At 34.7% G+C, this 14,211-nt stretch overlaps 1 protein-coding gene across 1 annotated transcript; it reads left to right on the forward strand.

The window, feature by feature from the left end:
- The first annotated feature begins 5,725 nt into the window (after positions 1 to 5,725).
- On the forward strand, positions 5,726 to 8,623 carry LOC116128097 (scarecrow-like protein 27). The gene has a single exon (XM_031413770.1). It carries the CDS (start codon positions 6,200 to 6,202, stop codon positions 8,375 to 8,377), a length of 2,178 nt encoding a protein of 725 aa, XP_031269630.1. The 5' UTR covers positions 5,726 to 6,199; the 3' UTR covers positions 8,378 to 8,623.
- Positions 8,624 to 14,211: the final 5,588 nt, after the last annotated feature.

The raw sequence follows: 14,211 nt of genomic DNA on the forward strand, positions 1-14,211 counted from the left end.
CTATTGGTATTTAAAGATTACTGAAATCTTATATTACTTGACAACCAGACGTGGTAATCAAGTAATATAAAATGACATAACCCTAGTAATTCCACATTACCCCTAACCAAACGCCTCCTTATTTTTTACTTTAAACTATAAAAGATAGTAGTTTAGTACCTTTTAATCCTAACACCAATGTAATGGTGTTGGGGTAAAAGTACAAATTTCAAACTTTGAAGGTTTACGTGATAAAAAAATGTCAAAGTTATCATCTACCCCTAATGATAATTATAAAAACCTTATGGCAGATTGACAGTACATAATATTCTCCTTTCTTCTCAATTTCACTTGAAAAATATTTGATTAGATAACCCAGGTAATCTTAACTCGGCTCCTTTTTTAGGTTACATTTTATAATTTTCACCATCATTTTCATTTTCTTCATTTTTTATTTATAATACAGAAATCTCACAAGCCAGAGTTCGAAAGTGAAGGCTCCTCCGAATCCTACCAAAGCCACTATTTCTCCATTACCCAACATTTCAGCATCCACCATCATTGATTTGTCTGATGCCAATAAACAATTTTTATTTTTTTCTAAATGAATTTCGAACATCAAAACCAGTTTCGGAGAATCCCGACTATAAAAACACGGGGCTGGCGGCCTTAGGCCTGAGCCTGAGGGGTTAGTCTTTTACTCCTGAATCAAATTTGTCAATATGCTTTGATTTTAATAGGTCTTGTTTTACTTTTAAATGTCAATATATAAAAATAAAAATAAAAATAAAAATAGGAACAAAAAAATTATGGAACATTAGACATTGACCTGAGCAATATACTTATCATAATTTAAATACCTTTTAGATTTGATTTCGGCACACAAGGGTCTAATCAATTTTTATCTGGGTATATTAGGTATCGAAATATATATATAATTTTTCTAAATAAATATATTGCAGAGGAGGTTCAGCCGTTACTAGTCTTGCTTCTCCTTTTAATCTATTAGCCAACCCATATTTCTATATTAGTATTGACCTCACGTGCCTATTTCCTCGTTGGATAACAATTTCATAAGATTAGTTGGCTTGGGTCAAAAGAAAACTAAACAAGTTTGAATTGAAAAATTACAAATGATAATCATCTTCTACAGTTATGCTTTGTCAACTTCATTAAATGATCATCAAGTCCACCATGGTTGAATTAATAAAAACACCGCTGTAGTTTCAATGAATAGATGAGAATATATTAAGCTTTCCGCGCATGCTTCTCTTAATGGCTTGTATGAAACTGTTTTGGGCCAGAGCCCAGTAAATGCATATCTGTGCAAGGCCTAATTTTACATATTGGCAGGCCCTCCAGACATTACGCGAAGAAACTCAACTCGTTTACAAATTGTAAGATTTCAAGTTCATAAGTGAAGGAAACTCGACCCGGAACTAAACGCCATTCCGAAGTAATCCATTGGGCGTTGTACAGCCCAATTGAAAGCTGTGACAAAAATCACAGTGAAAGACAGAAGCAAAGGGATCTGCTATTGAAATTCAAAGGTTACATCCATTTTAATGGTAAGAAAGCACAACGTCAATCATTCTTTCTCTGATTTCAGGCTTTCATTTCTTTTATACAGTTGAAAATAACAGGCTGAAAATTGGAGCGCGAGTGGTAATCCTACATATGCAACTTGAAATATTTTATACGCAGTTTCATGGAGAAGGTGACAAAAATAAAATAAAATCAAAATTTCAGCACCTTTCAGAAAACCAAAAGACAGATTACAAAAATATAGTATTGAATATTAGAAACAATGAACAGTGAGCAAAGGAGGGGTGCATGTATTTGCATTAATTAAATTAATATCTTAATTAATTTCAATGAACAGTTTTAGTTTCGGGGTGTCATTGGAGTCGGTCGAGCTGCTCTTAATTCAATATATCTATCCATTTTCCTCCATGTGATTTCAATGCATATGTTTTATATACAAGAGATATTTCATGGGTTTATGTTTTATGTTATATCCACGTAAGAAAAAGATGATTCAGGGTTGACAGTAACTTTTTAAGAATAGGCAAATTTGGAGATAGTATTGTTGCTTGCGGTGTGGGGTGTCTTGAGAAGAGAGAAAAGAAGTTGTGATGAGCAATCCAGTCCTTTTAGTTTAGACAGCAAAGAAAGAAATAAAATAAATATTGAGAAAGAAGAAAGAGAGGGATAATAAAAAACTTTGAAAATTTGAATTAAAAAAGTGAAGAGAGGGAAGTAAAGTGAGTTTGATTTGGATGACTTTACACTTCATATGAGAGAGAAGAAGAAGAAGAAGAAGAGAAACTTGTTCACATGGGAGGAGAAGATAAACTAAACCCTTCACACTGACATGTCCAAATCATGGTTTTCCTAAACAATTCATATCTAACCTAAGCATGTCCCCTCTTCCCTCTCACATTACTACCCTCTTGTCTACACAACCAAAACCAAACTACCCTCTTTCGCCTAATTCCCAATATTGCCCTGTCCTTTACGCATTTTACATTAATAAAGAAATTTTGTTTATATAAATCCCCCAAGGGGGTGGACCAATTATTATGCCTTTCTTCTACCTTTCAATGCTGCAATAATTAATATTAATCTAAGATTATATTTTTTCCATGACATTGTTTGCTAAAAAAATTATATGAATCTTTCATGCAATCCAATAACGTATATTTAAATTTTTTTTTTTTTTTTGGTTGGTGATAGGGCTGTTCAGGCAAACTTATACGCACTTCGACTAATCTTCTGTGATCTTAAAGTTAATGATCGAGTAAACCCTCCAGTAACAATTGAGAAGAATCGAATTCGAGACCTCTTGAATAATATACCCAAGAGTCTATATCGTCTCATCTAGCCACCTAAGGGTGATTTTTTTTTTTTTCTTTTGATGATCGAGAGTGTTTGGGTTAATTTGTATATACATCGACTAATCCTTTAGGCCTTGAAGTTAACGACTAAGTAAACTCTCTAATGATTACCCTAATTAGCAATCGAAAGAAATTAAACTCAAAACCTCTTGAATAATACATTTAAGAATCCTATCGTTCCATTTAACCACTTTGGGGGTTGCTACAAATAGTTAATTCTTGGCAACTAAACAAAACCCCATCACGAGAGAGTAGTTATTATTTAGAGTAAAACTACAATCACTAACACTTCTTATTAACTTTCTCTCACTAATACTATGTCTCAACTCATAATTCGTCAATTCACATGGATCCCGTCTGTCTAATAATGGGTCCTATCTAATCAAGCCAATCACAAACTCTCATATAGGGTTAGTATTATTGTTATAATATTAATGGTTCAAATTACAAGGGCATTTATGTACATTTATTAAATCCACTTGTATTTCGGTGAACTTGTCCTTAGATTTATTGGCTGAAAATTCAATGCGTTCTCACTTTGTCTATGTCTTGCTCTGCTTTTCCATTTTTTTAATAATCCCATCTGTTAAATACATTTTTATTTCATCATGCATGCAACTGTTGATAATAAGGGTCCTCCCTGTCTTATATGCGCGGGCACTACTTGATTTCTCTCTTAATTGCAGTTAACGTGAAAGTAATTATCACATTATTTGACATTTATATAAATAATCTTAACTTAGGTTAATACTGCACATATCTTTTAATTGATACTAACATTAATTGATTGTGTACGGTTTGCAAATAATAATATTATTTTAATAATAATGTTTAATTTATAGCTCGTCACATTAATTGACATTCTAACTTAATTACTCGATCACTAGTCTATAGTCCTACTCTTATCTTTATCGATTTTTGCATCTAACCAAGGTCACTGTCAGCATCAATTATTACATCAAGTGACGATAATTATTTAAATTAGACTTATTATAAATTTTAATATAAAGTCAATTGCTTAGATAGACTACATAACATGTAATTTCATAATTACAGTATGATTTTAGTTCTATAACAAGATTAAGCCNTTTTTTTTTTTTCTTTTGATGATCGAGAGTGTTTGGGTTAATTTGTATATACATCGACTAATCCTTTAGGCCTTGAAGTTAACGACTAAGTAAACTCTCTAATGATTACCCTAATTAGCAATCGAAAGAAATTAAACTCAAAACCTCTTGAATAATACATTTAAGAATCCTATCGTTCCATTTAACCACTTTGGGGGTTGCTACAAATAGTTAATTCTTGGCAACTAAACAAAACCCCATCACGAGAGAGTAGTTATTATTTAGAGTAAAACTACAATCACTAACACTTCTTATTAACTTTCTCTCACTAATACTATGTCTCAACTCATAATTCGTCAATTCACATGGATCCCGTCTGTCTAATAATGGGTCCTATCTAATCAAGCCAATCACAAACTCTCATATAGGGTTAGTATTATTGTTATAATATTAATGGTTCAAATTACAAGGGCATTTATGTACATTTATTTAATCCACTTGTATTTCGGTGAACTTGTCCTTAGATTTATTGGCTGAAAATTCAATGCGTTCTCACTTTGTCTATGTCTTGCTCTGCTTTTCCATTTTTTTAATAATCCCATCTGTTAAATACATTTTTATTTCATCATGCATGCAACTGTTGATAATAAGGGTCCTCCCTGTCTTATATGCGTGGGCACTACTTGATTTCTCTCTTAATGGCAGTTAACGTGAAAGTAATAATCGCATTATTTGACATTTATATAAATAATCTTAACTTAGGTTAATACTGCACATATCTTTTAATTGATACTAACATTAATTGATTGTGTACGGTTTGCAAATAATAATAATATTTTAATAATAATGTTTAATTTATAGCTCGTCACATTAATTGACATTCTAACTTAATTACTCGATCACTAGTCTATAGTCCTACTCTTATCTTTATCGATTTTTGCATCTAACCAAGGTCACTGTCAGCATCAATTATTACATCAAGTGACGATAATTATTTAAATTAGACTTATTATAAATTTTAATATAAAGTCAATTGCTTAGATAGACTACATAACATGTAATTTCATAATTACAGTATGATTTTAGTTCTATAACAAGATTAAGCCTATAATTAATAATTTGTTATATTATTTGTGACATGATCACAATTTACAGCTTCTTTCGAGCAAATAGAAACTCTCCATCACAGTCACACATTTTTGTCCCAAACAAAATATCACAACCGTCAAAAACTGTCTCGATATTTATAAAACCAGTAAAAGCCCACTCATTATCTCGTGCCGTCAGATTCAGTTTCGAAAACCAGGCCAGCAGAAAATGTTTCACTGTAATTACTAAAACACCCACGCTATCACCTACTTTTTTACGAGTTATGAGATAAACAAGGAAGGCTATTTTAGGAATGTACGTAAACTACAAGAAATCATCTGATCCAGTTAACCTTTTCTCTGTATCATTGGTCTCTGCAAAAGAAAATAATAAACCAAAGAGCACTCAGTATGAAACCTTCACGCTCCTTTGAAGAGCGTGTAAATCACACATCTGACATCACCGATTAATTTATAAATATTTGATAATTTAATTTATTATGTAGTTAAACTTATATTGACACGAAATTTATCGGATGAGAGTTTAGTTTACGCGCTATAAGTTGGGAGTGGAGATGGTGGAGTGAAATAAGCCCTAACAGAGATAACTACGTCAACAGACAAAAGCCACATAAAAAAATTATAAATTAAAAAAAAGAAAAAATAATAGAGAGAGAAAAGAAAGACTAGAGAGAGAAAGGATGAAGGGCACTTTACCACTTTTATATGTTGCACGCATCCATAGCAGAAAACACAAGGAAGGCAGGGTAGTACAAAGACCAAAGAAGAAGAGAAAAAAATAAAGAAACATGCACCAAAGATAACCACAGAACCAGAAGAAAAAAAATTGTACCAAAAATGTTGTTCTGAGGTACTTACACAGCGAAGAGAGATAGGTAGTAAAGGGAAGAGGGAGCCAAAGAGAAGGTTAGCAGGTTTCTTCAGCTGTGCATGTATTTTTAGAAGTGTATTATCGTTTAAAATCTTTGGTTTGATTTGTGTTTGTCTTTTCTTTAAACCTCTTGTTTGTAATATTCAAACTAGGTTATTTATCTCTTCTTTCTTTTTAGCTTTCTAGCTAAAAACCTTTTTGGTGGTACTTGATTTTGGAAACTGGAGAGTTTTAGGTTGTTGGGTTTGTGGGTTTTTTGGTTCTTGATTTTCTTAGATGAAGGCCATGCCCTTAGCCTTTGAGGACTTTCAAGGGAAGGGGGCGTTAGATTTCTCTTCTTCTTCTTCGGATTCACTAGTATCACAACATCAACAACAACAGCAGCAGCAGAAACAACAGCAACAACAACAAAACTGGCTCAACAACAACAAAGAAGGTTGCTGCTATGTGGGCAGTGAGCCCACATCTGTGCTCGATAGCAGAAGAAGTCCAAGCCCACCCACGTCTTCCTCAACACTGTCTTCGTCTCTCGGTGGTAATAACGGCGGTGGTGGAGGCAGTGCCTCCACCGACACCACCGGCGTGGCTACAGCTGCTAATTTCTCCGGCAACCCATCAGTAGAAGAAAAATGTGGGTTAGGAATGGAAGATTGGGAGGGTGTGTTGCCTGGTTCACCTAGTCAAGAACCATCCATTTTGAGGCTAATTATGGGTGATATGGACGACCCTTCATTGGGATTGAACAAGATTTTGCAAACTGGAGGTGTTTCTCATCAAGATATGGAGTTTAATGCAGGTTTTGGTGTTGTCGATCAAGCAAGTTTTGGTTTTGACCCTAATATCAGTACTTCTCTACATGTTACTGATTTTCCTCATAATATTCACGCCAACAATGCAAGAGTTGGTTCTGTTGCAAATCCAAATCATATTTTCCCAACTTCAGCTACCAATCTTTTGCCTGTTCCACCTCTTGCTCCAACTGTTTTTCAACAGCAGCAGCAGCAACAACCACCACCAATTGAAGCTCTGGATGAGAAGCCTCAGATATTTAATCCTCAGTTGATAATCCATCAAAATCAAGCTCAGTTTACTCAGAATCCTGCTTTATTCTTGCCGCTGTCCTACACTCAAGTGCCAGAGCATCATCTTTTATCTCCACCCCCACCGAAGCGGGTTAATCTGGGACCCAATAATCAGGTCCCAAAAGTACCATTTCCGGATTCGGGTCAGCAGGAGTTCTTTCTTCGGCGACAGGAACAGCTTCAGATGCTTCAGCAACAACCAAGGCAAACAATGGGAGTTCCAGTGACAGCAACGAAGCAAAAAATGGTGAACGATGAATTGGCTAACCAGCAGCTTCAGCAGGCAATAATTGACCAGGTTTTCAAGGCCGCAGAGCTGATCGAAACGGGTAATCCTGTACTCGCGCAAGGGATATTGGCGCGGCTCAATCACCAGCTCTCACCTATTGGTAAGCCTTTTCAAAGGGCTGCTTTTTACTTCAAAGAGGCCTTGCAGTTACTTCTCCATATGAATACCACTAATTCTTCAGCTTTGTCCGCTTATAGCATCATTTTCAAGATTAGTGCTTATAAATGTTTCTCTGAAATCTCACCCGTTCTTCAGTTTGCTAATTTCACTTGCAACCAAGCTCTTCTTGAAGCCTTTGAAGGGTTTGATAGAATCCACATTATAGATTTCGATATTGGGTATGGTGGTCAGTGGGCTTCTCTGATGCAAGAACTTGTTCTCAGAAGTGAGGGTCCACCATCGCTTAAAATCACAGCATTTGCATCTCCCTCTCCCTCCTCACACGATCAGCTGGAGCTTAATTTCACCCAAGAAAACCTCAAACACTTTGCCAGTGAAATCAATATGCCTTTTGAGATAGAAATATTAAGCCTTGAATCTTTAAACTCTGCTTCTTGGCCACTGCCTCTTCATGTACTGGAGAACGAAGCAATTGCTGTGAATCTCCCAATTGCATCCTTTTCTAATTTCCCCTCCAACCTTCCTTTGGTCCTTCGTTTTGTGAAGCAACTTTCTCCCAAGATTGTTGTTTCTTTGGATAGAGGCTGTGATCGAGCAGATGTCCCTTTTCCACACCATATAATTCATGCCCTTCAATCCTACTCTGGCCTGCTTGAATCACTTGATGCTGTCAATATGAATTTGGATAACCAGCAAAAGATTGAGAGGTTCTTGCTTCATCCTTGTATTGAGAAAATTGTATTGGGGCGCCATCGTGCGCCTGAGAGATTGCCTCCGTGGAGGGGTCTGTTTGTGCAATCTGGCTTCTCTCCATTGACATTTAGTAACTTCACCGAGTCCCAAGCTGATTGTTTGGTGCAGCGGACTTCAGTTAGGGGTTTTTATGTTGAGAAGAGACAGTCTTCGCTTGTTCTCTGTTGGCAGCGCAAAGAGCTCATTTCAGCTTCGGCATGGAGGTGCTAAGGAGTAGTAGCATTTGGATATTGGTGTGATGCCAATTAATGTTGATTGCAAAGGTGCCTTATAACTTACTGCTTTAGTTTCTGATCTCTTTTGAATTTTGTTGTCTCTGGATCTCTTATGCTAATTGTCTATGTGCTTTAGGCCTATTGTTTCCAATTGAAACCAAACATTTAGTAACTGGATGCATGGCTTTGTACAGTCTTTTCTTATTTTCAGTTTCTTAAGATGGTTGTGGCTGCTACTTCATGGTTGTTCCCTTTTTTAAAATCTTTTCATGTTCAAGCTGCAAATGGTTTGTTGTAATCTGACAAGAAAGAAACGAAGATATGGAACAAAGACTAATTAACTCTTCAAAACCAAACTGCCCTTTTCAATGCAATTTGTTCCTTAATTTCGTGGTCCAGAATTCCAACTATCTATGATGAAAGACTTATCACCTGTTTCTTAAGACTAAAATGTTTGGAATAATACCTGAATTGTTTCTGAACTTTCATCTTTTCAATAAGTTTTTGACAGGGCGGAGAAGAGTTCCAAATGTCTCTGATAGTCATATTTTCCCACTTAAAACTAGATCAAAAAGCTAATTCCTCACTGCTTTTGACTTAATTAACTTCTCTACTGCAATGAGTTGCATGTAACCCAGCATTTCCTTTCATCTTGATTATTTTCTTTCAATCCAAATCCTATTAGCAAATGAAGTACTCTGGAGCTTCAAGTTAGTTCTTTATCAAGTATCAGTTCTGTTCCAGCTCCACCAAAACCAATTTATCTGTATTGATTCAAATGCCATGTCAAGTTTCTTTGTAGTTTGAGAATGTCAAGCTCTCCATGTGTTGCTGATAATGTGATAACATATTTAAAACAATTTGCAAGCATTAAAAGACTCAAATGTTTTTAGGACCATTGAAATCAACAAAATTATGGATCGAAGGTCTCAAGGATAGGATGTTGGCCTAATTCTCTTTTAATACATGCATTCCTATTTCTTCCAAATGTCAATTTCAGGTAGCAACAATTGATAATTAAATTCATTAACATTATTAGCATGCCGAGTATTATACATTGAATTTGGTGTTTGGCTAAGTTTATTTTATTTGTATGCCTCCCCTGTTCCCAAATGAAATCACATGGGCGTTGTACTATTGGACCCCTACAATCGATTATTATTTTAAAACCCTTTTCTTTTTCAGCGCCTTAACTTAAACACTGCTTTTCTTAAACACACTTATAATACACAAAAGGCCATGTTTCATGTTGCTTGTTAGATCAACTTTACCTCTCATAACCAAAAAATATAATAATATAAGTTCATTATTATCAGAGCTCAACGCATTGGCTTCGTGGACTATTAATACTTTATTACCCCGGCGGACAACCTTATTGTTGTTGTCATTATTGGTAATAATATTTTTTATTTGTGTTGTACATTAATTATTCATGCAAGTGGTCCAATTTTGACCCTACCCAGAAGAAAATAAAATAAAATAAAAAAGAGCTACAGAAACACCGTCCTTCCACCTGGGTAGGCACTAGGCACCCCTTTAGTGCGGGCAGAAGTAAATGAATAATATTACACCTATCATTATTTTTTACAAATTTTTTCTACCAATCTGATATGATATCTCTCGTCATTGATTGATTCATAATAGATTTTACACAAGTTTTGTATGAGTCTTTTTAATTAATTAAAAAACTAATCAATTATGAATTATCACATAGAATTATTAAAAAAATTATACAAAAAAAAAGTTATTAGTGTGATATTACTTAATTAAAATTGAACAAATCACCCTTTATGCTCAGCTCCATTAATGCTACTTTTTTAAGTAAAATCTAAAGTAGCAAACGTATGCTCTTTACTGGGCGAAAATGCCCGAATGTGATTCCACTTTGGAATGGATAAACGCTAATGAAATCTCAATTTGTGAATCCTGCCAGTAAGTTAGCAGAACATAAAACCTTTCCTACTGTGGAACAAATGGATGGAAGAAGAGTGTCGTAAAGTTTAGCAGAGGACACGTGGGGGTTGCATTAATGGAGGAATGAGCTGTGATCCAATACTCACTATTCCAAACTCAGTCTAGTCGAAGTGTGTACCAAACACCAAGTCTACGATTGTGACTCATTGTCTCTTGTGTTGCATTGTTTGGGAACACTCCCAATCCCATTGATAATGAAAATTGTCTACATCTCTCTCCTCCTTTCTAAAACCATCTGAATGGTCACAAACGTACGAATTTGCCTCGTGTATGGTCGATTTACAGTCTAACTTGATAGATGATAAAATCCAGAAATCGGACGGACAGAAATGAAATAGCAAAGTGGGCCCCCATTGCCTGACCATGCCTGGGTTAAGGCAGTGAAAGATGTCCCTCCCAACGAATTAGCCTTGATGGTGAAACGTCTTAATCTTAATGGTTCAACTGATCATGACCGTTTGATCGTATGGATGGATTGCTGTTTTTAGAAATTCACCGTGTGATGTTTTTCAGCAGTGGGTTCACATCAAACCATTCAGATAGTTGATAAAATAATTGAGTTGTCTATGATTGTTTATTTCTTTTTCATTGTCGTCAAGCAACTACATCTACATGTTTGAATATTATTTTCATGGTACTAAGCTCATCAACGATGTCTTTATTGTATGATAAAGATGGACATGAATTTTCATTTTATTTATATATATATATAGCTCAATTAATTATTAGAGTCCACTGAATACACTATAAACTCAATATTTTAGATAAACAATAGAGAGAATAAGCCTTCTTAACTACCGACCAACCTTATTTTCCATAATATTATTTGTTACTTTTCTTTTCAATAATAATAACTTTAAAACTTGTTGGAATCTCATATTGACTAAGCACATTCAAGCCTACTGGTTTATAATAGAGGATAATCCTCCTATTCAACAAGACTTTATCGGGTGAGGAGTGAGATTCATGTCAATTTCTATCATAATATTAAAGAGAGTTAACAAGAAAGTCCCTTAACGAGGAACCTAATGCTCTAACAAAACAAGAACAAAGCCGTTTATTATGCAACAATGGATGATGATTTATGTAGTAGTAGAAAAGCACTGTTTATTCTTCTATGAACAAAAGGAATTTTAGGATTTAAAAAAAAAGGCAATTGAAGAGTCATTTTCAGGCGTAAGGGATGCCTTTAAGTAATTAGAAGAGGTGGAACTCTTGGCCTCCACAAAATTTATGAGCCTTTTTTTTGAACTTTCAATAGCTTTCATGGAGCGACTGACAAGTTCCATAATGGAGCAAGAAGCCTCTTTCACGAAACAACAAACAAGACTACTAGTCGAAAACTAGCGTCTAATTTCTTTATCTTAATCAATTAGAGGGGATTGGAGAGACTAAATCATCTACATTCAAAGTTTAAAAATTTTATTCTCATTTGGTTTCTCTTTTGCTGCTGCTACGTGGTCCATTTGTGGGAGAAGAAAAGGAAAGAACAAAAACAAATGTATGAAAAAGAAGCTTTTTTCCTTCTCAATATCATTATTTTTCACCAAGCTAAAATGAAATTGGATTTTGGATGGACCTGGCATTGTTGCCTTTAGTCACCCTCAATAGTTGAAAGCAGATTCTCAGAAGTGGTAAAGAGAGAGTTAGCGAGATCACCATTTAAGCATCTTCTAGATATGGAAATTGGAAACCCATATAAAAAAGTAAAACACTTTTTTGAAGCTCTAAAAATAAAATAAAAAAAAAAAAAAATCAGCCTTGCTTGTAAAGTATAATGATAAACAACTTTTCATTAAGGAATTGAGAGGTAAGCACTTTTGTCTTGAAGAAGTCTCCCCCTAGGAGTGAGGGATTTTTTTCAGTTATATTAGATTTGAAGAACAAAGATATGCTAAAGACTTAAGAGACATTTGCCAGCTTTTGTCTTCTTCAAACCTAAAAAATGCTAAGTGGGTCATTTACCACCCATCCACCCATGGCCATCCAGAGCCACCACCTACTTACACTCTTCATATCTAAAGCATTCGATTCAATTGGGATTAAAGGGACCCATTTCCACTATTAAAGAATGAGAATAATTTTATAACCCAATCACCATTTTACTTCAGTTTTTTTTTCTAAGCAACATAATAACTATGACCGAAAGACTTACTGCATCCCATGCATTGGAATGCTGAAAAATCTTATTTGGTTCTGACTTCTGATTAATAACTTTGAGTAACAATCAATACATTATCGAAAATATATACATATATAAATGATTGCAGCCTGTTATGATATCTGGCAAGGCGAATATATTAATATATTGATAACAAAGGGAGAAAAAGAAAGAAAATCTAAGGCTAAAGCTAAAATCGTAGTGAGCATCCAAGGCAATGGGTAAGAAAAGTAATAAAAAGAAAAGCAAAAGCTGGAAGGGGAAGATGATGAGGTGAGGGTGAGACACATGGGTGTGCGTGTGCAAGAAAAGTGAATTAGGGTTTTTGTTCATTAGATTAGACAATATATCTTTCTCTTTCTACACTTTTATAGATGCCTGCCCACCATATCTTCTCCAACTCTTCTTTAAGTTTCCTTCATTGTTTTTATTTTCTTTTCTATCCTTTTCTTTCTCCATTTTCTTCTAGTCAGCTTAAAAACAACGCCTTCTTTCCATCCCACACATTTTTTTTTTTTAAATTTTTATATATATACCAAAACCCAAAAGTAAGCACTCATACTTGTCAAAAAGCTAAATTATGGTAGGTCCTCCATTAACTAACCGAAAAACTCTCATTGGTTTTCTCACTACATCTCTTCTTGCTCAAGACTCTTTCTCTTTCTCTTTCAATTTTATTTGGTGGAAGTTTGGCTCCACAATAGTTTTGCATGGATGAGATGAGTTGGCTACCCTTCAAACCAGCGTTTTCTTTCTTTTTATCCCCATCCCCATCTTCTTCTTCTCTTATCTCCATCTTTTTTTGTGTGTCATCGAAAAATCTTATAATTAAAAGGTCAACCCACCCGTTCGGTTCTCACGTCTCTTTCATCTTTTCTTTTTATTTTAATGGTTACAATAATTTTGTTTTCTTTTTTCTTTTCCTTGGATATATATATATCAGCCTTCTCCATATTAATCCAATAGTTTCTTATTTTCCCCCCATAATGCTGTTACCTTTTTCTTTTTCTTCTCATCCAAGGGAGATAAATTATAACGGTTCATTATTCTCAATGCATAACTCCTAAATCCATTCACTTCCTTAGGACTCACTCAAGTTATTTATTTTTCCATTTCTTTTTTAAAAGAGAACAGATAGACTGAAACACTGGCACAAGTTAAATGGAACTTAACGATCATGCAGGCAAGCAGGTAACTGATAAGATTGGAGTTTCAAATCCAATCATGAGTCTCAAAGACAAAAATAAAACCAGCAAGAGAATAGGAAAAGAAGACAAAACATAAACTGATAAAGACATGACATAGACATTGGGTTGGAAACATAATTCTTAAATCTTTGATTTGCAACTGGGCATTGGCCATGTGTAACTCTATATACTTATGTAAGACACACACATAAGGTTGAGAAGAGAGGCTAATTAGCAGTCAAATCCTCAAAATAAAAAAGGGCCAAGGTTGGTAAACTTTAGTATGGGTCATGTTTCTAGTGGCTGTGTCCTCCAGAAATATAATTGGTTTCACCTTTCTTTGAAATTATTTTAGTTCTTTCGGTTGTGGGATAAGAGAAGAGGTGACATTCATGTTCTTATTATATAATTTAGTCGGCACAAAGAGTTGACAAGTGATGACAACTTCATTTGCTTTGACAATTTGACACTAAACCAAGTTGTGTGATGATCGGTGAAATGTATATG

This window comes from Pistacia vera, unplaced genomic scaffold, assembly GCF_008641045.1.
Source record: "Pistacia vera cultivar Batoury unplaced genomic scaffold, PisVer_v2 Contig197, whole genome shotgun sequence".
Lineage (NCBI taxonomy): Eukaryota > Viridiplantae > Streptophyta > Magnoliopsida > Sapindales > Anacardiaceae > Pistacia > Pistacia vera.